General features: G+C 42.6%; 1 protein-coding gene across 5 annotated transcripts in view; it reads left to right on the top strand.

The window, feature by feature from the left end:
- ABCC5 (ATP binding cassette subfamily C member 5) overlaps nucleotides 1-24,451 on the top strand; it is an 82,442-nt gene that overhangs the window by 54,607 nt on the left and 3,384 nt on the right. For all 5 annotated transcript variants that reach the window (XM_027539666.1, XM_027539673.1, XM_027539681.1 and 2 more), the window contains 8 exons: nucleotides 915-1,068; nucleotides 1,160-1,288; nucleotides 2,998-3,184; nucleotides 4,874-4,963; nucleotides 6,854-7,043; nucleotides 12,067-12,226; nucleotides 22,062-22,140; nucleotides 23,168-23,281. In XM_027539666.1, coding sequence (XP_027395467.1) covers nucleotides 915-1,068; nucleotides 1,160-1,288; nucleotides 2,998-3,184; nucleotides 4,874-4,963; nucleotides 6,854-7,043; nucleotides 12,067-12,226; nucleotides 22,062-22,140; nucleotides 23,168-23,281 — 1,103 coding nt within the window. The remainder of the gene's footprint in view (nucleotides 1-914; nucleotides 1,069-1,159; nucleotides 1,289-2,997; nucleotides 3,185-4,873; nucleotides 4,964-6,853; nucleotides 7,044-12,066; nucleotides 12,227-22,061; nucleotides 22,141-23,167; nucleotides 23,282-24,451) is intronic.

Genomic DNA, 24,451 nt, shown 5'->3' on the forward strand with positions numbered 1-24,451 from the left:
GCTTACTGTGTTACAAGCAGTTTTACATGCATTATCCTAGCCATCATAGCAGCCCTGTGAGGTGTGGGTATCATTTCACCCACAAAATGCATGGGAAAGCTGATATCTAGAAAGGTTGACTTGCTCAAGATTGCACAACTATTAAATAGCAAGCTGCAAATTGAGCTCAGATCTTTTTGACCCCAGAACTAATGTTTTTAACTACTTACTGTGCTGCCTCCATAGAAGGAGTTTGTTTCAGATGTTGATAGGCCAATGTATAGCTATGGCCAGAGGTAACAAGAGATCAAAACCATCACTGATACACAAAATAGTGATACACATGTGTGTGATATGATCACATTTGTATTAAACTCACATACGCACAGATGAATAGAAAAGAGACTGATGAAAATCAGTGGTATCAACATGTCTCAGATTTGTAAGAAAATAGGTGGGGGGAGGAGATGTCCAAAATAGGTGAAGAAAATGTTAACTCTTGGAGGTTCTATACTCTTCCAGTTTTTGTGTATGTATTTTAAAATTTTCCATGAAAAGTTTCTTAAATGTTAGCAGCAGTTCATTCATATTGGTAAGAATAAGACTATGTTTATTTAATTTTTTGCATATTTATTTTCCAAATATTTTATAGCAAACATATATTACTTTGCAAAGTGGAAAAATGTTTAAGGGGGTTGGGCAGCACAGTGAACCAAAAAGAGGGCACAGGTGAGAAAGATCACTTAAATGCTCTTGGGACAAGAAAAATTAGAGCAACTACATTACCAGATTTTTATTTGATCAGACTGTTTAAAAGACAAAAAAAGTCACAAATTTCACATATGGCTTTTTGTGAGCCTCTTTTTGTTTTTTGAAAAATTCTGGCTGTTTGTGGATCCCAGCATCTGACACATGTTCCTTTACTGTTTCCTTAGTCGATGTGCGCCTGCCGTTCCAGGCTGAGATGTTCATTCAGAACGTTATCTTGGTGTTCTTCTGTGTTGGAATGATCGCAGGAGTTTTCCCGTGGTTCCTCGTGGCAGTGGGGCCCCTTGTCATCCTCTTTTCAATTCTGCACATTGTCTCCAGGTAAACAGGAAGTCTTTGTATCTTTCAGTGCAAAGGGTGAAGCCAGAGTTGCCAGTCCACCCCTCTGACACAGAACTCGTTCTCTCTCCAGGGTCCTGATCCGAGAGCTGAAGCGTCTGGATAATATCACGCAGTCACCTTTCCTCTCCCACATCACATCCAGCATACAGGGCCTTGCCACCATCCATGCCTACAACAAAGGGCAGGAATTTCTGCACAGGTTAGTTCCATGGGGGCCAGAGGGCTCATCAGGGAGCCAACATCTCAGCATTTAATGAGAGTTTAAGAAGCCTTTCAAAGTCAAAATTGGGGATTATAAAAATCATTACTAAGAGTATTAGTGATTTAATGATCTCTGCTGATTAAGATTCACTTGCTTGGTAGAACTCCCTTCTGAGCAAATGGGAAGACCAAACAGATTTGGAGTCTTTATTAGCTTTCAGTTCTGAATGGCTATATTTGACAGAGTTTTGCTCCTTTTTTTTTTTTCTTGGAAAAGTAAGATATTCATAGACAATAAATTGACATTTAGTTGTTAATATTGTTTGTGTGAGAAATTTCTGTACTTATATAGTCATTGTGGAGATGTATGTTTACTAGAGGTTGAACTAGACTAAATGTCTTTCAGTAAAGGACTGGTTAAATAGGCTGTGGTGTCCCCATATAATGCAATATTATGTGACCCCTAAAAAGAATGAGACTGTTTCCTAGGTATTGATGTGGAATGATCTCCAAGTTATATTAGATGAAAGAGAAAGATACAGATGTGCATGTATAGTTTGCTCCCTTTAAATATGTGTGTGTGACATTTAGAATATCTGAAAGAACACACAGGAAACTAACAGCTGCCACTGGACAGTGGAAGTGAATAGCTGGAGGAGGGCAGGAGAAAGACTGACTTTTCATGGTAAAACCTTTTTACCTTGTGAATATTCTGTCTTATAGAGTATATAGTTCATTCCAAAAATTAAGTAATTAACATTAAAAAGTAACTCTAGCATAGAAAGGTTGGTTAAATAATTCTGAAAAATGTATGCTAACTTTAAGCAAAACAAAGAGTAAAATATGTTGACCGTGTACATGTGTAGGTATGTACCCAAATAAACGTGAGGGCATTGGAAAAAATACTAGGAGGAAATGCAGCAGAATATGGATTCTGGTTTTAGCTGAGTGGTGAGAGTACTGGAATTTTACATTTCCCTCTTTTTTATTATGTTTCCTAAATTTTCTCTAAAGTGCACATATCTTCTTATAAGGAGGAAAGGGATTTTCTTTAAGGCAAAGTATCTTTGCCTACCCAGGCCTTCCACTCTGGAGTTCTAGTTGTATGTGACCCCAGACCCTCAGGTGGGGTGAGAGCTGCTCTCTAGGACCCCTGATGACAGAGGGTCTCCTTCCTGCAGTGACAAAGGTTGTCTCGGTCTATCCGTTCTGGTTTAACTAACTCACTGCTCTGGTTCTCTGCTCCATGGCCTTGGGAAATCAGCAGACCATCTCCACTTTCTCGTATTCAGTCCAAAAGTCTTTTTCCTGCTCTTGTGCCATTTCTGCAGTTTGCATTTGTAACCTCTCTTTCCTCAAGAAAATGACCACTGACCTAAAACAATTCTCTAAAGCTTAAACAGCCTCTTTATTTGGTCTTCTTCCCCCCTGCTTTCCTGGTGCTGTTGAAGTAGATATGTTTTTCCTAGTATCTTGAATATGTTTCTTTCAAAGGGTAAAACTAGAAAACCCCCGTGTCTTCCTGTGTGTGGAGCCTGGAATACTCTGTACTCCTTAAGTTTCCATATCACTCTCCTGGTTACAAGCAGTGGTATTATACTTTAGTATTAGCCCTCTACCCAAAACTCACCAGTACTTCGGCATCCTCCATGACTGGGGTTGTGTGGTACTTTACTTACTTTATTAGGTGTTCTGTCTTCCTCACAGGTACCAGGAGCTACTGGATAACAACCAGAGTCCTTTTTTCCTGTTCACTTGTGCGATGCGGTGGCTGGCGGTGCGGCTGGACCTAATCAGCATTGCCCTGATCACCACCACTGGGCTGATGATTGTTCTCATGCATGGGCAGATTCCCCCGGCCTACGCAGGGCTTGCCATCTCCTATGCTGTGCAGGTTAGTCTTTGGGATGAGGGCGTTGTCTTTCTCATACGTTGGCCTAGGAGAGGCCTGGTAGGCGGCTCTGCCCTAAGCTGTCATTTTACCTCTGGCTCCTAGAGCTTCTCCCCATCTGCTTTGGCAGTAGCACTGTGGACTGGAACACAGTCAGCCCTCCACATCCCCAAGTTCTGCGTCCATAGCGTCAACCAACTGCAGATCAAAGATATTTGGGAGGGGAAATTCCAGATAGTTCCGAAAACTGAATTTACTACAGATGTACAACTATTTATGTAGCACATTGTATTTATAACTATTTACCAAGTCCTTACATTGCATTAGGTATTATAAGTAATCTAGAGATGACTTAAAGGATACAGGAGAATGTCTGTAGGTTGTAGGCAATTACTGGGCCATTTTATATAAGGGACTTGAGCATTCTTGGATTTTTGACAGAATCCTGGAACCAATTCCCCACGAATGCTAAAGGTTGACTTCATGGGAATAAAGGGATTTAACTCTGTTGCATGTGTTTATGAAGTAGGTACTGTTTTTTCTTAAATAAACAGATTTTGAAAATTGTTTCTTAATTGTAGATTTATGTCTTCACTAACCTTTCTTCTCTGGCCTCTTCCTAGTCTTCTAAGAAACACATATCCTCAATATACTACTTCTGTGTGTTTTATTTTCAGGCCCCAAATTTTCCCAGTACTGTTACATACATAAACCTTTTTGGTTCTTAGGGATGATTGAAGGTCTTCAAATAGCTCAGAGAATAGCGGGGAACTTAGCACTGACTAGATAGTTAAAGATGATAAAGAATTGTTGCTAACTTTTTTAAGATGTGGTAATGGTTTTCAAAGAGATTTTATATTTTAGAGAGATAGAAGCTGAAGTATTTATGGATAAGACTTAGGCTATGTGAGATTTGATTCCAGATCTATGGAAGGATGGGGTGGTACAGATGAAACAATGCTGGTTGTAAGTTGATAATTTTTTTAAGATGAATGTTTGATATGTGGGAGCCCATTATACTGTCCTCTCTATTCTTGTATATGTTTGACATTTTCCTATATTGGAAAGATAAAAATAAGTGGCCAGAGGAAACCTAAGAAGAGATCTATATCTTTACAGATACTCAAAGGTATTTGTCCATGTCTTGCAGACTTAACTTGATTCTTGGAGGGCTGGGGGTGGGGGGTGGGAGAAATCTGTGTTAAATATACTTCTGTTTCAGAGTACTCAGTCTGGGGTACACAGACTGGGGCTCTGCATTCAGTTTTGGCCCAGCCTGGTCTCTGTTGACCTTCCTGGAAGCATTCTCACTGCTGCTCACAGGCTGATACAGTCTCCATTTATTGTGGCTGCTATATCCAGGTATAGGTACAATTATGAAGCCCAGAAGTTATTCAGCTACAGCTGAATTTCTGGAAATGTAAAAACAGACAGAAAGCCTTTAGGTATAGAAAAGTTAGTGCCAGTACTGCAGTGCCACCTAGATTCCCTGAGAGTTGCAGTTGACTGGGGGCTCTTAGGCATTGTCTTGAACAGTTAAAGAATGATCTGATCCCTAAAGCCAGCTGCTGTCTATCCGCAGTTAGTTCTCACAATTGAGTTGTGATCCCTGAGGTGAAGGAGGTTTGCTGGCATTCCCTTGGTGTATAATAATAATAAATTCTCTCTTGAATTGTTGTTTTCCATGATCAGTTGACAGGGCTGTTCCAGTTTACTGTCAGACTGGCATCGGAGACAGAAGCTCGCTTCACCTCAGTGGAGAGGATCAACCACTACATCAAGGTCAGGCTCCTGCAGGCCTTCTGCTGCAGTTTTACCCTCTTACCACCTGGAATAAATGTCCCAGGAAGATGCTTGTTTTCTCTGTCTCATCTTGTCCCACAGGAGAGGCAGCATCTCTCCAGTATGCATGGAATGCGAAGAGAATATCATAAGATTTTCTAAGTGTATTTGTGAATTGTGGTCTGATTGAGAACTTACATTCATCATCTAATTTCCAAAGTGTTCCTAACCTCATTAATTCAGTTAAGCAAACTAATGTAATATTTTCCTTATACTATTTAAAACCAGGTGTTATTTCAAGTCTTAGTCTAGTTCATTTGGTTCTTAACCAGGGATGGCCATCAGAATCCCGTACAGAGCTTGAGGCAAAGACTAACATTGGCCTCATCTCTAAAGATTCCTATTTTGAGATAGGACCCAGACTTCAGGAGTTTCAAAGGCTCCATGCCTAATTCTATACTGTGTTCACAGTTCAGAAACCAGTTAACTGCATTGGTACTGAGATGATCCAGCTCTTCCCACCTTCCCCCAGGAACCTCTGCAGTCCTACAGTGTGGCAGTGTCTTCCTCCTAGTTCAAAGTCTGAAAGCAATTTTCTGTAGAGAGAAGCAGAGTCTTGAGTAGTTAACATTCTCATGTTGAACTCATTTCTCAGGAGTTATCTATTTTGCAAACTGCCCAGAGACTTTATTTTCATTTATATCATTATTTACATGGGCAGAATACATTCCAACTTCCAACTAGAATATTGACTTACAAACACTGTTTTGAAGAACTGCCCTTTCACTGAGAACTAGTATGTTATGTAACTGCTTTTTCTAGCAGAGACATGTCCCACTGGTTTGTTTTGGCAATGAACCTGATCAGTCGTAGGATATTTCTTAAACTTATAAATGATTATTATCAGGAAGAATGGCAGGTAGGTATCTGATAAATCTGCTAATAGCCGTTTATGTTTATCCATGAGCCTCTTGGCTGGGTGCTCTTTGGGCACCCAAATTGTCTGCGGGCAATTTGTGACTGTACATGTTGTGTTTGATTTAATATCACTATTGGTGTGGGTCTCTTGCTGGAAAGGTCAGGGTGATGGTCAGACGTGGTACAGAGTGTACTTTGCACAAATCAATCACATTCCTGAGAACTGGTTCCCTGCTGCCTGTCCACAACCTGGAAGCCTGTCCCAGCACAGAGTTTTAGACTTGAGTCCCTACCCCCACCCACCAGAGCACTGCAGTCTTTGACCTTTACTTCCCTGTGAGGCTATAGGCTCCATGACTAATCTCCAGAGAGTTTTAAAAACATGGGGAGGCGTGACTATAGATGGCCAAAATTACCCAATAATTATTAAGCACAACATTTTTAAGCTGGAATGGATTTCTAAAATCATCTAATCCAGTCCCTAGAGTTTACAGATGAGAAACTAAGACAAAGATTGAAGAACTGGTATATCCAGTCCATGCAGCTGTTAGTGGTAGAGTTGGGATTAGCGTCTGAGTCTCCTGGATTGACTGAGATGGCTCAGGGTGCTAGACTGTCATTAAATGTTCCATGAATTTTAGTTTTGCTCCTTTGAGTTTAGGCCATTGATTTTCAAATGATGAAACTCTGTTTCAAGGGGAATGTTTTCAAAGAATTCCACTAAAATCTGCTGTGGCTAAAGAGGGATAGAAGGCCATTGTAAACTGCCAAGGGTAGAGGCAATTGTTCTCTGTCTCTGTCTGGTTTATTGGTGATGAGCATTTCCTGCCAGGGGCTCTTTTGCAGCAAGGGAGCAGGGCAGCAGCTATCTCTGTGGTTGCTATGGGTATCCTGGTCTTACTTCTGTGACAAAACCTTTCAGCTACCCTAGAATCTGTGGTCAGTCTGAACTGGCCTTTTCTGTCTCCCCAGACTCTATCTTTGGAAGCACCTGCCAGAATTAAGAACAAAGCTCCCTCCCCTGACTGGCCCCAGGAAGGAGAGATCACCTTTGAGAATGCAGAGATGAGGTACCAAGAAAATCTCCCTCTGGTCCTGAAGAAAGTGTCCTTCACCATCAAACCCAAGGAGAAGATTGGCATCGTGGGTCGAACAGGATCAGGTAAGGATCACCTCTCTGAAGAAACATTTAAATCAACCAGAGTCAAGTTTAGGGCCCATGATTTGCTGTTTATTGAATATCACTCTCATCTCTTCAAACCAGATTCCTGTTAGATGAGTAATTAGTGTCTCAGGTCTCTGAAACTACTTTTTGAGGTTTATTTTCAACACTGCTTCAAAACATTTAATAATTTTTCTAATCATCAAAGTATACATTCTCAATGCAGAACACTTGAAACGTGTCAGTTCAGTTCAGATCAGTTGCTCAGTCATGTTCGACTCTTTGCAACCCCATGGACTGTATCACGCCAGGCCTCCTTGTCCATCACCAGGTCCCAGGGCTTGTTCAAACTCATGTCCATCGAGTCAGTGATGCCATCCAGCCATCTCATCCTCTGTCATCCCCTTCTCCTCCTGCCTTCAATCTTTCCTAGCATCAGGGTCTTTTCCAATGAGTCAGTTCTTCACCTCAGGTGGCCAAAGTATTGGAGCTTCAGCTTCAGCATTAGTCCTTCCAATGAATATTCAGGACTGATTCCCTTTAGGATTGACTGGTTGGATCTCCTTGCAGTCCAAGGGACTCTCAAGAGTCTTCTCCAATACCACAGTTCAAAAGCATCAATTCTTTGGTGCTCAGCTTTCTTGTGGTCCAACTCTCACATGCATACATGACTACTAGAAAGACCATAGTTTTGACAAGATGGACCTTTGTTGGCAAAGTAATGTTTCTGCTTTTGAATATGCTATTTAGGTTGGTCATAACTTTCCTTCCAAGGAGTAAGTGTCTTTTAATTTCATGGCTGCAGTCACCATCTGCAGTGATTTTGGAACCCAAGAAAATAAAGTCTTTTACTGTTTCCATTCTTTCCCCATCTATGAAGTGCCATCTGTGTCATGAAGTGATGGGCCCAGAGGCCATGATCATAATTTTTTGAATGTTGAGTTTTAAACCAGCTTTTTCACTCTCCTCTTTCACTTTTATCAAGAGGCTCTTCAGTTCCTCTTCACTGTCTGCCATAAGGGTGGTGTTATCTGCATATCTGAGGTCATTGATATTTCTCCCAGCAAACTTGATTCCAGCTTGTGCTTCATCCAGCCTGGCATTTTACATTATGTACTCTGCATATAAGTTAAATAAGCAGAGTGACAGTATACAGCCTTGATGTACTCTTTCCTAATTTGGAACCAGTCTGTTGTTTCATGTCCGGTTCTAACTGTTGCTTCTTGACCTGCATACAGATTTCTCAGGAGGCAGGTAAAGTGGTCTGGTATTTCCATCTCTTGAATTTTCCACAGTTTGTTGTGATCCACACAGTTAAAGGGTTTGGCGTAGTCAATAAAGCAGAAGTAGAATATTTCTGGAAACGTATAGCAAAGTACAAAAGGTGAAAGGTAACCATAACTCCACTACCCAGAGATAATTAACTGCTAGCATTTTGGTGGATATCTTATTAGGCTATCAACAAATGTATTTTACAAAAATGAGGTACTTTTACACACACTGTTTCATGGCCTATTTATAAAATTACCACATACTTTCCATGTCAATTAATATTCTATGACATGATTTCTATGCAGTATGACATAAAATTCTGTTTTATGGATGTACCACAATTTATATTAACCCAGATCCAATTGAAGGGCAGTGAGTTGTTGTCAATTTTTTGCTTTTATGGATAGCACCACAGTAACATCCTTATTTCTATGAAGTCAAAATATACAAAAAGCTTAAGGTCTTTGTGATGTGTTACAAGTATAGTCTCATATTTATTAGAAGGCAACATAGCTCTAAATAAGCAATCTATGTTCCTTCGAAGACAGAAATTATTTTCTTGATCTGACATCAGTTGTAAATAAATAGAGAATAGGCCATCACTTTAGGCATTTTAGTTCCCTACTATTCTTAGAAGTGTGTTTCTTTCCCTCTTTCTTTCCTGAATAACATTTCAAGATTGAGTCTCGTCTTTTTTCACTAACCTGTTCACCCTTGTGTAAGAGTTCTCTCTGAGTCACTTCTCTTGAGCTTTCTAGGCTCTATCCTCCCTTGGCATCAAAACTGCTTTAGCAGTTTGAGCAGGAAAACTGCTCAAACAGCTAAAAACCCATAGTTCTGCATCTAAATTGAGTGACTTCTCTTGAGCTTTCTAGGCTCTATGCTCCCTTGGCATCAAAACTCCTTTAGCTTTTTTTTCTCTTGCCATTAAAAAATAGTCTTTTCTAGTCAATTTACTTTAAAGAATGTGGTAAGCAGAAAAGAAAAAGCTATTTCCTGCTCCCTCTTTGAAGGCATTATTTCACGTTAAAACAAGATACGGCCTCTAGGTTTTTACACTGGAGAGAGAATGCCCAGCCATGAGGGTGACTGTACCCATGGCTCTTACTCAGCTCCCTCCCATAAATTCCCTCTGCTGCATTGGCCCCCTAGGGGTGCACTGCTCACCTGAAACCTCTGACCTCCCTTCTTGTGATGTCCTTTTAACGCAGTAAGACAGATAAAATTTTCACCAAGACTTTATTAAAGTATAAGTAGATGAGAAATAAACAAAAATAAAATAATTCTAAACAGCCTGACTTACAAAGTCTAAACTATAATCCTAATAAGGTTCTTTCAAGACTGTGACATAGGTCCTGGCTCTCCATGGTTATAACCACCTGAGGACATCATGGCTTTTTTTACCAGCACATTCCATCTGTGCAAAGGTAGTCTAGACTCAGATCTTTTGTTAGAACAACTTAACCTATTTATTTAAGCACTATTCCTTCCATCATTCCTTCAAGATTTATGATGCTCAGATAAATGGTGCTTATCATTTATTGGAGCACCATTCCTTCCTTTGAGCACCATTTATTTGAGCACCTTAAATCGTGAACCACTGCTTTGGCACTGAAGGGGGCCCTCCAGGTAGAAGGTCTGGTCTCTCACCCAGGTAGAAGGGGCCCTCCCTTCTACCTGGGTGAGAGACCACTAGCCAGATCCCCCAGTCCTGAAAAAGCCAATCCCAGGAGGAAAGGCTCCTTGAGAACTGTTCTGCTACATGGATTCGGGTTTCCCAACTCGCAGATGGACATGAAGACCCCTGCCACAGGGAGATGGACAGTCAGGGTTCCCAGAGGTTGTTTGACAGGGGTCAGATCTAGACTGCAGGTCTGTGGCTACAGACACTGGAGCAAGGGAGATATTTGTATCCTCACTGACCTCTGAGTAGACAGTCAGGAGGCTGCCATGAGAAGTCTTTAAGAACATGGAGGCAGAGCAGGGACGGAGAGTCAAGAACCAGAAAACTGGGACTTCACTGGCAGTCCAGTGGTTAAGACTCTGGCTTCCAATGCAGGGGGTATGGGTTCGATCCCTGATTGGGGAGCTAAGATCCTGTATGCCTCAGGGTGTGGCCAAAAAATTTTTTTAATAAATAAAAAGATAAATCAAACTAGTTTAAAAAAGGTTTTTTTAAAAGACAACCAGGAAAACTGCTCAAACAGCTAAAATCCCATAGTTCTGCATCTAAATTGTGGGTCTGACTTGCAGAAAGATAGACAGGACTATGTCGAACTTTTTTTTTTTTTGATGGGGGAAGAGCACTGAGCTTTTAAAATATATATGTAAATATTTAATAAAGTCATTTCAGTTCTCAGAATCTGTTTCAAGGAAATTTTCTGAGGTAGGAGCAGTTTGAGTGATGACAAGGTTACCATAGCATTATTCTGCTGCTGCTGCTGTTTGGTCACTAAGTCATGTCCAACTCTTTGCAACCCCATGGGCTGTAGCCTGCCAGGTTCCTCTGTCCATAGGATTTTCCCAGCAAGAATACCGGAGTGGGTTGTCATTTCCTTCTCCAGGGGATCTTCCCAACCCAGGGATCAAACTTGGCAGGCAAATTCTTTACCACTGAGCCACCTAGGAAGCCCTATAGCATTATTCTAGCAAGTTTTAATTAAACTACATGTGCAACATTAGAGGACTGTTTAAATAAGAGTACAGCCACACAATGGAAATTATTGTAGCCACTAAAACTTTATCTCAAAAAGATAATAATATAACTGAGTGCTTGCTATGTAATGTTAAGTGGAGAAGATAGTTACAATATTTCTCTGGTATCATCTCAACTCTTAAGGAAACAAACTAAAAGGAAATGTGTCAAAAAAAAAAAAAAAAAGCAGGACTTTCCTGGTGGTGCAGTGGCTGGTGGTCTGTGCTCCTAGTGCAGGGGTCCTGGGTCCAATCCCTGGTCAAGGAACTAGACTCCACATGCAGCAACTTAAAAAGACGATACCACAACCAAGACCCACTGTAGCCAAATAAATAAATAGATAATGTACATATATAATTTTTTTTAAAAGGAGTAGTTAGATTATGGGAAATTGATGTTATCTGCTTGAATTATTTATATCATTTTTTGAAGAGTCAATTATGAAAGGCTATTCTGCCTATTACTGTGATCCTAAACTTGCTATTTTATCCCCCAAACCTGCTTTTCTACATTTTCCTATCATGGTAGAGAATCTACAGTCACTCATTTTCTCAAATCCAAAACTCCTTTCCTTGTGTGTTTAGCCTAGAACTTCTCCCTTCCCTAGCTTCGTGGCAGTGAAAGGCCTTGTACTGTTTTTCTTTGCTGAGATAAGGGGACAGAAGAGAGACAACAGCTTGTCCTCTGATTTGCCTCAAGCTCCTAGCTCTTGGTTCTTACCTGAGAAGCATCAAACCCTGTGTACCTGTACCTAAGGTGAAAAGGAGACGTTTTTCCATTTTACTCTCAGGAGAGTGTAATGGTCCCTCCTACTCCTTCTCAGGCTGCAGTATGTTGTATAAGTGTATATGCTTGGTAGCTCCAGAGAGTTCCTTGTTTTTTGTTTTTATTTTTCTAGCTATCACTTTCTACATTATCTTTGTTATCTACGTTATCCATCGAAATAATGATTGAACAGAAATAGAAAAATAGATGATGTTGCCCTGAGAAGAGGCCAGTTTTGTCTTCCCAGAATTTGCCAATCGAATGACTCTTGCCTATCTTCTGACTTATCAGGGAAGTCCTCTCTGGGCATGGCCCTCTTCCGCCTGGTGGAGTTGTGTGGAGGCTGCATCAAGATTGATGGAGTGAGAATCAGTGACATCGGCCTTGCTGACCTCCGGAGCAAGCTCTCCATCATTCCCCAGGAGCCGGTGCTGTTCAGCGGTACTGTCAGGTGAGACCTCAGTGCAGGCCAGGTGAGCGGGACAGAGCCCCTCCGGGGACTGAGATCCAGTGGCCTCTGGTGCGGCACTTTCCCAACACCATGCGCTCCCTGTTGCAGGAAGAGCAGCTCCATAGTACTAGTCACCTCATTAGTTAAGCAGGACCCAGGGGCCCTGCAGCCGGATGGTAAGAAGTCAGAGAGATCTGGAATCTCTGTCTTCAGACAAGTTACTTAGCCACTCCTAAGCTTGTTTCCTCCTCCATGAAATGGGGATGTTACTAAGATCTGTTGTTGTGATAATTGAATGAATTTGTACAAATTTTATAGAAGCGTGGAGGCTGGCAGAGGGCGAGCATTCTGTGCATGGAAGCAGCCACCATCATCCCTCACTGTCCTCTCTCCTAGGGACACTCAAGAGTTGCAGTTCTCTCGATGGTTTTCAGGCATTATTACTACTTGTGGTTCTCATTTTCTAGAATCTTCTGCAAATTTTTGGTTCTCACTCTGGAATGATGCCCCTCTCTGAAATCTACCAGACTGCCAAAGAAAACATTTCTTTTCTTGACGTGTTATAACAGTAACTAATAAGGAAATACGTTTAACCCCATTGTCTTTTCCTGTGCTTTATCAGTCTAGCCTTAAGCATTTGCCTCCTAAAAACAATGGGTTTCCATAATTTGTGTCCATTTCTATTTAAGTTGACTCTCTAAATAAAAATAGCTTCAACCATATAGTTGACCTAGATAGCACTTCTTTTTAAAAATTACTCTAAAAGTGATATTGTCATTTTCTCTTTACTTTTTAGCAGTTTCCAAGAAAAGGTACCAATTTAATTTCAAATAACCACAGTGTTCAGAATTGTCTTTAAAACAGACTCATCCCCCCCACCCCCCACCACTTTTAGAAATGGCATTTGAACTCACTGATTTGAGGAGGTTCGGTAGATAAACTGAATTCTTACCTACATTTATGTGGGGTCAGTACTCTTGGGTGTGTTTATTTTGGCATTTCTCTAAAACACTAGTGAATTTGTATAGCACAGACTGGCTCTGTTGATGATGATAAATGAAAGTATTAGTCACTCAGTCATGTCTGACTCTTTGCAACCCCATGGACTGTAGCCCACCAGGCTCCTCTCTCCATGGAATTCTTCAGGCAAGGATACTGAATTGGTTTGCCATTCCCTTCTCCAGGGGATCTTTCCCACCCAGGGATTGAACCCTGGTCTCCCAAATTGCAAGCAGTTTTGATCATGATTAATCATTCCCTTTGGGTGAATAAATAACAAGGTCAAACAAGCAACATCAAAGAGAATTTGAATTTATTGAAGACTCAAGTCTAAGGTCTAAACAAATTGAGAGATATTACCAAGTCTGCTCTTCCTTCCTATAAATCTCTCTATTTTTAGGTGCCATGGGAATGCCTTTGAGAATAAAATTGGCCTAATGATTTTTTGGCTCAGGACAAAAAAAAACATATTTTTCTTATTTTTTTAAAATTACCATTTAGAAGAGATCTAGAAAGTAAGACACGTTATAGACTTCCCATGAATATGGTGCTACCAAGAAGTACCAGTGTTCATTTCACATTTTTACAGCACTTCATTTAAGTCTTTGACTCGGCTTCTGGAGTTAACGGTTAAGAACTGACCTGCTGGCTGCTGTTTGTGGAACATCATGGAAGCGCAGCCTTTTTGGGAGTTGGGGCCATTTGTTATCAGCTCCAGAGACGTGTTGCCACCTGATGGACAGGCTCAGTGGCTGGTGTGCTGCTGCCCGCGTTTTTAGTCATTGAGCTTGGAGCACTGTTTAGTCAGTCAGCTGTGCAAACCTAGGAAATCATATAAGTTTCACTTTCTGCTCACTGAAATTTTGACTGTTTAGGACTGTCACTGAGAACAAATTCAATCCCAGACCATCTACCTTTCCTTTATCCTCTCAAGTTTCTCATAGATCCCAAAGAATATCCAGCGTTTGGTATTCTTTTGCTGTTCTTAGAAAATTAGAAGACCTGTAATGAGTTTCCCAAGGCAAGGGCAGGCTAGATCATCTGCTCCCTCAACTACCCCCTAGAGACTCCAAATTTTGGAACTGTGTCTCCACCGCCATTAACCAGCATTGGGGGTGGGTACATCTCCTGGAGATTCCAACTTGCCATTAAAGTGTATCAGAAGGGAATTCAAGGTAAAACCAAAATCGAACAAACAAAACTCAGACTCTCGAAAGATAAAAATGTCTGAATTGTTCTACGTATCAGTTCAGTTCACTTCAGTCGCTCAGTCATGTCCGACTCTTTGCGACCCCATGAATCGCAGCACACCAGGCCTCCCTGTCCATCACCAACTCCCAGAGTTCACTCAGACCCACGTCCATTGAGTCAGTGATGCCAATATAGATAAATCATAGACCAGATCGTTTAGGGGCACACCCCTCCCTGGATTAGCCCATTCAAATAGCTTGTCCTAATCCAATCCATTCCAATAGCTCATCCAGGCCTGCCTCATCCAGCTGTCTGGGTTTGAGCTATAGGGCTCCTGTGTGTCTGAGGCCAGCCAGTACTTTCCTCTGCCATTTGCTCTGATTATCTCCATGAAGAGTGGTCCGTTTTCATCCAGACCTAAACACTTTGGCTGACCTTCCCTCTTTCATAGTCCTGGCAATACTTTTCTTTTCCCAGAGGACCTATGCTTCCTGGTCTCAGGAAGCCCATCTCTTTGCCTCCACTCTCGCTTTCCATCCTTGTGGACTGTCTGCAGTCTGGCTTGGCTGGTGGTTAATCTGCCCCTTAGAGGGACTAGTTGTCCTCAGCTGTCACTCTGGTGTGTCTCTGCATCTCAGTCTCCTCACCGGGGATGAGCGCATCTCATCACCAGGAGCATCTCTACCTAGCGTCCATCCATTATCAGGAAGCAGTGTTCTCACGTCTTCCTGTTCAGATGCTTTCTCTCCTTTTCTACTTGCCCATTTTATTTTATTTTTTTCCACTTTTGAGGAATATCTCAAGCTCTCAACTCAAAATCACAACAAAGGCACCTGAGCCCACAACTGATCCACCTCTGCTTTGATTCATTCTGGGCCAAAACACCTTCAGGCAGAAGCACTTAGTGCTCTAGAAGAAATGGAAGTTGCTCCAAATTTGAAGCAGTTCTTAGAATCTCAAGGTTTTTCATTTGTCTTTGCATTATTCTGTTGTTTAAGGGGCCCCCTTTTACTTTTTTTGACATCTGAGTCTCTGTGGAATCAAGGAATCCCCAAAAGCTTCTAGTCTCAACGCCAGCAAGTAATGGTAAATCTAGGATAACTATGAAGAACACTAGATGTTATCTAAGTTTTGTTGAAGTCTTTCTGGCTGGGAGTATGTGTGAAATCTCTGTATCTTCGTCTTAATTTTGCTGTGAACCTGAAACTGGTCTTTTAAAATTGTCCTTAAAAAAAGGAAAAGGTCATTCTGGGGAGTTGTCTTTTGGCCTAGTGGTTAGGATTCTAGGCTTTCACTCCTGGGGCCCAGGTTCAGTCCCTGGTTGGGGAACTGAGATTCTGCAAGCTGTGGCATGGCCAAAAAAAAAAAAAGTCACACTGTACCAAACACTGCTACTCTAAAGAACAACAACGACAATAGTATTAGCTAAGCTCATTGAGGATTTACGTGGCCTACTGTCCTAAGCATTTAAATTGTATTAATTTATCAAAATTAAAGTACTCAGAATTTGGTGAGGGTAGGTACTATTATTATGCCTATTTATAGGTGAAAAAGCTAAAGCCCAAAGTGGTTAAATAACTTGCCCAAAGATAAGAATTTCAATCTGGGCTATTTGGCTCAGAGCCTGGGTTCTTCCTCACCATACTTGCTGTGTTGTCTCCTGAAGTTCCTACCACACCCTCCTCAGTCATAACCTTGAGAGGTAACCCTGTCTGTCCAAGCACCAAGGTTGGGCCTGCTTCCTCAGGCGTCTTGACCGTTAGTTACCTTTCTTTTTCCAATATCTTTAAAATTTCATTATCTGCTTTCAGATTTGCAGTAGGTCTCTGTCCCTTTTCTTGAGAAAAATTGTCACACAAACTCTGCTCTTTAGTCTTTTTCATATGCTCTAACTAAAAGCCAAAATCAGTCCATATTTCTGAATGACTATTTTGAACTTTCCTTTAGCTTCCTGTCAGAAGGTCTGAGGGTCCTGTAGTCTCTTACCCTGAAATCCCAAGGCTGCAGGGAGGTGCCCACATGGACAGAGGACAGTGTAGTTCAGCGTGGAGTCTTCTGTGTGCCTGGAAGGGATTGCTGTATCCTCATTCCCCTCAGGAGATACTCTTGACCTTATTCGGTAGTTGTTAATAGGTGAGCTTAGAATATTGCTAAAAATAAAACATAAAAACCAAAGAGGAAAATACACTTTGGGCAACATAGGACTCCAGGACTTCTGACTGTTAAAAATAACCTTCATTCTCAGATTTTCTTTCTGTCCATCCACCCAGATGAGTACTTGATGCAGTGGATACATAACTTTGCTTGCTTTCATTTTTGTGGGTCAGACCAGGACCATCTGGCCACTGTAATGAGGATGTGTTTTTGTTTTTCTCATTCTTGATTGAGTTCCTTGTTGAGATCAGTCTGGTCTGCCTTAATGTGTAACCACCTGCTGGGGTTTCCCCAATGGCTCAAGCAATAAAGAATCCGCCTGCAATGCAGGAGACAAACGTTCAGTCCCTGGGTAGGAAAGATCCCCTGGAGAAGGAAATGGCAACCCATTCCAGTATTCTTACCTGGAGAATGCCATGGACAGAGGAGCCTGGAGGGCCACATTCCATGGGGTGGCCAAGAGTCAGACATGACTGACAGACTAAACAATACCACCTGCTGGTGTACATAAATATTCCCTATATATCCGGAACCCATGGCTTAGTCTTGGGGGCTCCTTCAGCTGGTGTGATGGTCCTGGGCGAGGTTGAAGGTCAAGCCCATCCACATGTCTGCCGAGTCTGATGGGGCAGCTGCTCAGTGAGCAGGGTCCGCACTCTGGTGTGCTTCCTGCTTGTCTAGTAGACGTATCTGATGAATTTACTGGATGTGTTTATGTGCTAGAGATGCTGCAACAGTGTACCACAAACTGGGTAGTTTAAAACCACAGAGCTTGACTCTCTCACAGTTCTGGAGGCTAGAAGGATGACATCAAGTGTCAGCAGGGCCATACTCTGAAGCCTGTAGGGTCCTTCCCTGCCTCCACTACATTTTAGTGGTTTGCCAACAGTCTCTGGTGTGCTTGGCTTGTAGATTCATCATTCTAGTCTCTGCCTCCGTTGTCACATGGGTTCTCTCCCTGTCTCTGTCTTTATGTGGCCCTCTCTCTTCTAAGGACACCAGTCCTAGATTGAGAGTCTACCCTACTTTACTACTCCAGGCTGACCTCATCTCACCTAATACTATCTACACTGATTTATTTCCAGATAAAGTCACATTCTTAGGTACCGAGGATTAAATTTCAGCATATCTTTTGGGGGGATACTCTTCAACCCATGATGCTAGGCATCAATGTACAGTGTTAACATTTCCTTGGGACTTCCCTGGCAGTCCTGTGGTTAGGACTCCTCACTCTCATAGCCAAGGGCCCCAGTTTGATCCCTGGTTGGGAAACTAAAATCCCACAAGCCTCACAGCCAAAAGAGAAAGAGAATACTTCCTAGACTAACTCTAGAGAAATTATCTGCACATTCCTTTCCTGAAAACCAGTATTATGGACCCTTCAATCTTGAACATATATTTATTGAGGTCTTGCTGCTGCTAAGTCGCTTCAGTCGTGTCCGACTCTGTGCAACCCCATAGACGGCAGCCCACCAGGCTCCCCCTGGGATACTCCAGGCAAGAACACTGGAGTGGGTTGCCATTTCTTTCTCTAATGCATGAAAGTGAAAAGTGAAAGTGAAGTCGCTCAGTCGTGTCCGACTCCCAGTGACCCCATGGACTTCAGCCCACCAGGCTTCTCCGTCCACGGGATTTTCCAGGCAAGAGTACTGGAGTGAGATCTTAACTCTGTGGAAAGGACTCGACTCAGCAGAATTGGGAAGAATCTGAACAAGTGGTCAAATCTAAAGCCTAAAATTATGCAGTCCTTCCAGGAAGACATAGAGAAAGGGAAGATTTGAGCAGTAGGTGACAGGCTAAGCCGGAAATTCAAAAAGTGAGGTATCAAACCATAGGTAGCAGTTTATCAAGTTATTGGTGCTGGGAATTCCAGCCTTAGGTAAATACAAATTTTCTACAGGCAAACAGATCACAGTAGTAGAGACTGGGCAGTGTTCCAGGGGGCTTGGAGCTTGGAGATAGAACCAGACTAAGGTGGGGCCCCAAGCCTTAGGAGCCTGAGCAGGCTGTCAGGCTAGACCTGGATACATGGAGACACAATAGGAATTGACCTAGCAGAACTGGCTAACAGGTAGATTCTAACTCAAGAAGAGGTTCTGCTGGCTCTAAATGGGAACTACAGTCAGACCAGGAGCCAGATCAGAGCAGCCGGGTGCTAAACCACAGATCCTATTGCCTGAGGAAGAGTTGATTCTCTGTAATGGCAGAGGCCGCTCTTCAGCATGCAGTCCTGTGGGGTGTCTGTATAGAGAACGCAGTGCAGGGTGAGACCAGGCAAAGCATAGTTTTTGCTCAGGTGCTTTAAACATAACCCCTGTTTAAAGCCAGTCATGATTTCCCATGGGAGTAGGTACCCCTTCTTCTAGGATGATGAGGAATTCTGGACCACCACAAAAGTCCTGGAACTTTTTTTTTAAGGCTTTCTTGAATTTGTTACCATATTGCTTCTGTTTTATGTTTTGTTTTTTTGGCTGTGAGGCATGCGGGATCCATGCACTGTGCATTAGAAGGCGAAATCTTAACCACTGGACCACCAGGGAAGTCTCTTGTTTTAAAAAAGAGCTCTGAGCATTTTGGTTCAAAACTAAAAACCCTATTATGACCCCCAGGTCAAGAATTCTGCTATAAAAGTATGAGGAAGTCCATATTAGACCACACAAATAGGAGAGAGAATATTTTATTATAAAAACTTGCCTTGCTATCTGGATAAATGTCTCTCAGAGGATTGTCTTGCTAATCTTGCCCCATGGGAATTCCCACCAGTCAGTTTTGAATCAGGGGAAAATGATTAACCTTTTATCCCCCGAGACTTGGGATGGAGAACACGTGTTTGAGTCTGTCCCTGATCTGTGGTATATCAGTACAAAGTTCCCCTAAAAAGGTGGCTGGAGAGGAGAGCCATGGACATAGATTTCATCAACCCTGATGCATGTGCAGACAGACTCCAGAGTGTTAGAGGGACAGGGATGATCAGGTGCTTTCCACGTCTTTCAGTTTTGTCTTTTTGATTAGAAACGGGCGAGATTCTCCTTTGATTTAGCCTGTGGTCTGCCATTTCAGTTTTAGGTTATCAACAAATCGAACCACCTTCTTTAACTGAGAGGGCTCTTCCTGGATGACATGCCTGCAGAGATCAGCCTTCCCCATCTAGACTTTCCATGGGTAGGATCCTGGTATTCAGGATCATGGGATTATTGTGTCCACTTGGAAAATGTGCTGAATATAAGAGTCAAAACCACCAAACAGTGTAACCAGGCATTTAAAGTGACCACATCCCCGGTCAATTTAACAGCCACCAGCTATCAAATGTCTACCATGTTCCAGGTGCTGTATCTACACATCTCTAATATTCACAGCAACCTACCAGGGCGTGTCACATCATTGTCTCCCCATTTTATAGGTGAGGAGACTGAGGAGTGACTTGTCCAAGGTCATGCAGATGGTAAGAGGCAGAGTAGGGATCAAGCCCAGTTGGCTCTTACTCTTACAAAAAATATTAGACAGTATACCCGGGCTACAACAGTGAATAAGATCCAGACAGGGATTCTAATGCAATGGAGGAGAGAGACAAATGAAACAGTGACGAGTGCCATCATAAGGGTGAGCAGGGGATACCCCCAGTCCAGGCCTGAAGGGCCAGAAGACACCAGCTAAGTTGAGAGCTGAAGGATGAGAAGGAAGCATAGCCAAGGAACAGGAACAATGTAATAATGATGCAGCAATAGCAGCTCTCACATACACACTGCCAAGCCTGCAGCAGGCGCTCCTGTAAGTGCTTTACATATGTGAATTGTGGTTCCCACAGCTGCCTTTTGAGGAGGTGCTCTTTTATTTTTTGGTTGCACTAGGGCTTCGTTGCTGCACATGGGCTTTCTCTAGTTGCAGGAAGGGGGGCTGATCTTGGTTTCGGTGTGCAGGCTTCTCACTGCGGTGGCTTCTCTTGTTGCAGAGCACAGGCTGTCAGTGCTCAGGTTACAGTAGTTGCAGCACTTGGACTTGGTGATTGTAGCATACAGGCTTAGTTGCTCTGAGGCCTGTGGAATCTTCCCAGACCAGGGATCAAACCCATGTCCCTTGTATTGGCAGACAGATTATTATCCACTGCACCACCAGGGAAGTCCAAAGAGCTGCTCTTTTATCCCTGTCTTACACGTAAGGGAACTGAGGTGTAGAGAAGTTAAGCTAACTTGGCCAGGATCACACAGTTGTCATTGATAGAAGCTGTGAAGGAATCAAGCAGTCTGGCTCCAGAGCTCTTGCTTTTTACCAGTGCCTCTCATGTCAAAAGGTGGGGAGTGATCTCGTGTTCTAAGTGGTAGGAAGCGCATGTGTGAAGGGACACAAGAAAGTGGGACTGTTTAGTGAGTCTCCCAGGAGTCCAGAGATGTCATGTGCCAACCTGCACTCTCCTCTAGGGTAGAATTCTTAAGTAATAACCTGCTTGTGTTTGCCTGCCCGAGATTAGTCACCCTAGACATGGAGACAAGTATGGATCAGAGATAGAGTTCTCCCAAAGGTTGTTCTATTTCCCACACCTCAAGTGTAATTTATGAGCAAAGCAAATTATACTTAATATCTTTAAGATTACTAGACCCACAAATGTGATGTTTAGATCTAGACAAGGCATCCAAAATTAATTCTACAGCCCACCTTCCACCCAGTATCTGTTTCATCACCACCTTTTCACCTCATCCTCCACGACCAAGAGCTTCTTCTCCTGTCTTTAACACTTTAAGAGCTCTCTAGTCCTGTTGTTTTGGTGGCAATCTTAATGTCCAGTAAGCAAGAACAGTTCCCAAACTGATTTTTGGTGCTAGTGAAATCCTTCCTCTTGAGCCCCTTTCTGCTCAGCTTTGTCCCTCCCTCTCCTGCAGGATCGGCTCCTTTTCTGGTCAGCTAGCTGTTGAGACCCCTGCCCAGTGACAGAGCTCTCACTCTGGTGTAGCAAGAAGAGAGAGGGAGTTTCTCTGAGTTTATACATATAAGAGATGTATTTTAGTATGCATATGCATAGGAAGCAATCTAGAAAGATATATGTCAAAATGCTAACAGTGTTTGTTTCAAAGGGTCTGATAAGTGATTAAACATACTGGTTTTAGGGAGTTCTCTGGTGGTCCAGTGGTTAATACTCTGCACTTTCAGTGCAGAGGACATGGGTTTGATCCCTGATTGGGGGACTAAGATCCCACATGCTAAGATCCTATATATATGTATATATATATATATGGGTTTTTTTGACTTTTTATGTCTATATTTCCTAATTTTTCTATAACTAACTTGTATCATTTACATAATAAAAATAATACAGTTTTGTAAAGAAGAAAGGGAGGCTCATTCCTGTGACAGGCAGGCAGCAGCACTCCCGTCTCGGCCTCCACCTGTGGCTGTCGGGGTCAGAGCCCGTTGTTTAAACCTTTACCACAGTCATCGTGTGCGGGGTGGTTGCTTATGTGTTGGATCCCTGAGAAATTCCTATTATGTTTCTCATTAGATCAAATTTGGATCCCTTCAACCAGTACACTGAAGACCAGATCTGGGATGCCCTAGAAAGGACACACATGAAGGAATGTGTAAGTTAAGAACTGAGGGAGAACTTTGCTAGAACTTCAGGGGTGGAAACTCGGTGATGCCATGGTCATTCCCCAGCCAGCTCTGGCTGCCTCTGTCCAGCCCGGCCTTTCCCGCCACCTCCAGGATGTCTGTGGAGGAGCACTTCAGAGCAAGGCTTCCCAGGCATTTCACAATGGGTATAAAAGTCAGTATTTCCTTATCCTCACCTCCCCTCTCTTATTCCCTCCCATAGTCATATTTCCCTTTTTATTGTACCATCCATTCATTGAGAAGATATTAATGACAACCACTCAGCGTTCAGTATGCTTTTAAATCAAGTTCTATTTTATTAATCATAACAGTACAACATCCTTTTGAAGCATGTATATATGTGCAAAAGATTTATCACTTCTTGAGTCCACAAAAAGCACCCAATGTGCATATGAACCTCTCAGAGTAACTTAGCAGGCACCCTCCAAGGGCCACGAACTAAGATTACCCCTGGCCTGGAGTGGGGTCTCTTGTGCTCCTGCACACTAGCCCAGGATCTCCTGCCCAAATTCAACTAGAGCAGCTCTGCCTTCATGACCTTTCTATTGGGCTTCTTCAAACAATTTCATTTGAAGAACAGGTTCTATAATTTATAGGAAGAAAAGTTTGACAGCCATGGGTCTACAGCTTTGGCCTTCAGAAAGAGAGTAGTTTTGTTTACCCCATCTCTCATTGCATCACCATATTTTCAGGACCCAAAATGATAGGATTTCAGAACATAAAATATATTGGAATTTCTGGGACATTTTGATGACATGAGACTAATAGATAGTTTAGTTGAAATATGGAATGGCCTAGAAAATGTGGTCCTGCTACGTGATTATCACACCTGTATGTTCTTTCTAGGTGAGCCAGATTCTTGGCTAATAATTCTTTCATCTGTTTAAGAATAATTTATTTTTGCCCCTGGGTTTTTGACAAAATTTAGCTTTATTTTCTTTCTTTCAAAATTTAGGTGTTTTTTTTTTAACCCTTCTAATCTCTATTTCTCCCTAGATTGCTCAGCTACCTCTGAAACTTGAATCTGAAGTGATGGAGAATGGGGATAACTTCTCAGTGGGGGAACGGCAGCTCTTGTGCATAGCTAGAGCCTTACTCCGTCACTGTAAGGTAAGGTGGTCTGGTGGGTGGCAGAGGAGGGCGTCAGCAGAAGCACAGGAAGATGGAAGAATAGCCATTGCCTGTGGCATGAGGTCCAAAGGCATTCTTGGCTCCGAGCCCAGGGGCACTTTTTTTTTTTTTTGGTTGCACTGAATCTTTGTTGCTCGGCTTGGGTGTGGGCTTCTCAGTGCGCTGGCTTAAAACTCAACAGTCAAAGAACTAAGATGATGGCATCTGGCCCCATCACTTCATGGCAAATAGATGGGGAAACAATGGAAACAGTGACAGACTTTATTTTCTTGGGCTCCAAAATCACTGCAGGTGGTGACTGTAGCCATGAAATTAAAAGATGTTTGCTCCTTGGAAGAAAAGCTATGATCAACCTAGACAGCATATTAAAAAGCCGAGACAATACTTTGTCGACAAAGGTCTGTCTATTCAAAGCCATAGTTTTTCCAGTAGTCATGTATGGGTGTGACAGTTGGACCATAAAGAAGGCTGAGTGCCGAAGAATTGATGCTTTTGAACTTTCGTGTTGGAGAAGACTCTTGAGAGTCCCTTGGACTGCGAGGAGATCCAGCCAGTCCATCCTAAAGGAGATCAGTCCTGAATATTCATTGGAAGGACTGATGCTGAAGCTGAAGCTCTAATACTTTGACCACCTGATGTGAAGAACTGACTCATTGGAAAAGATCCTGATGCTGGGAAAGATTGAAGGCAGGAGGAGAAGGGGACAACAGAGGATGAGGTGGTTGGATGGCATCACCGACTCAATGGACATGGGTTTGAGCAAGCTGCAGGAGATGGTGAAGGACAGGGAAGCCTGGCGTGCTACAGTCCATGGAGTTGGAGAGAGAAGGACACGACTGAGCGATTGAACAACAACCCTGTTGAGCTTGGACTCCAGGGCCCACAGGCTTCAGTAATTGCAGCTCCTGGGCACTAGGGCACAGGCTCAGGAGTTGTGGCACTTGAGCTTAGTTGCTGTGTGGCGTCTTCCTGGACCAGGGATTGAGCCCATGTTTCCTGTGTTGGCAGGTGGATTCTTTACAACTGAGCCACCAGGAACGTCACTCAGTGGCATTTTTTTTAACAGAATACCCAGAGATGTTTAACCTTGACACAATTTGGGTATATGGATATTTTGTTTGCTTTTTTGTTTTTATTTTTGACGGCCTC

This window comes from Bos indicus x Bos taurus, chromosome 1, assembly GCF_003369695.1.
Source record: "Bos indicus x Bos taurus breed Angus x Brahman F1 hybrid chromosome 1, Bos_hybrid_MaternalHap_v2.0, whole genome shotgun sequence".
Taxonomy (NCBI): domain Eukaryota; kingdom Metazoa; phylum Chordata; class Mammalia; order Artiodactyla; family Bovidae; genus Bos; species Bos indicus x Bos taurus.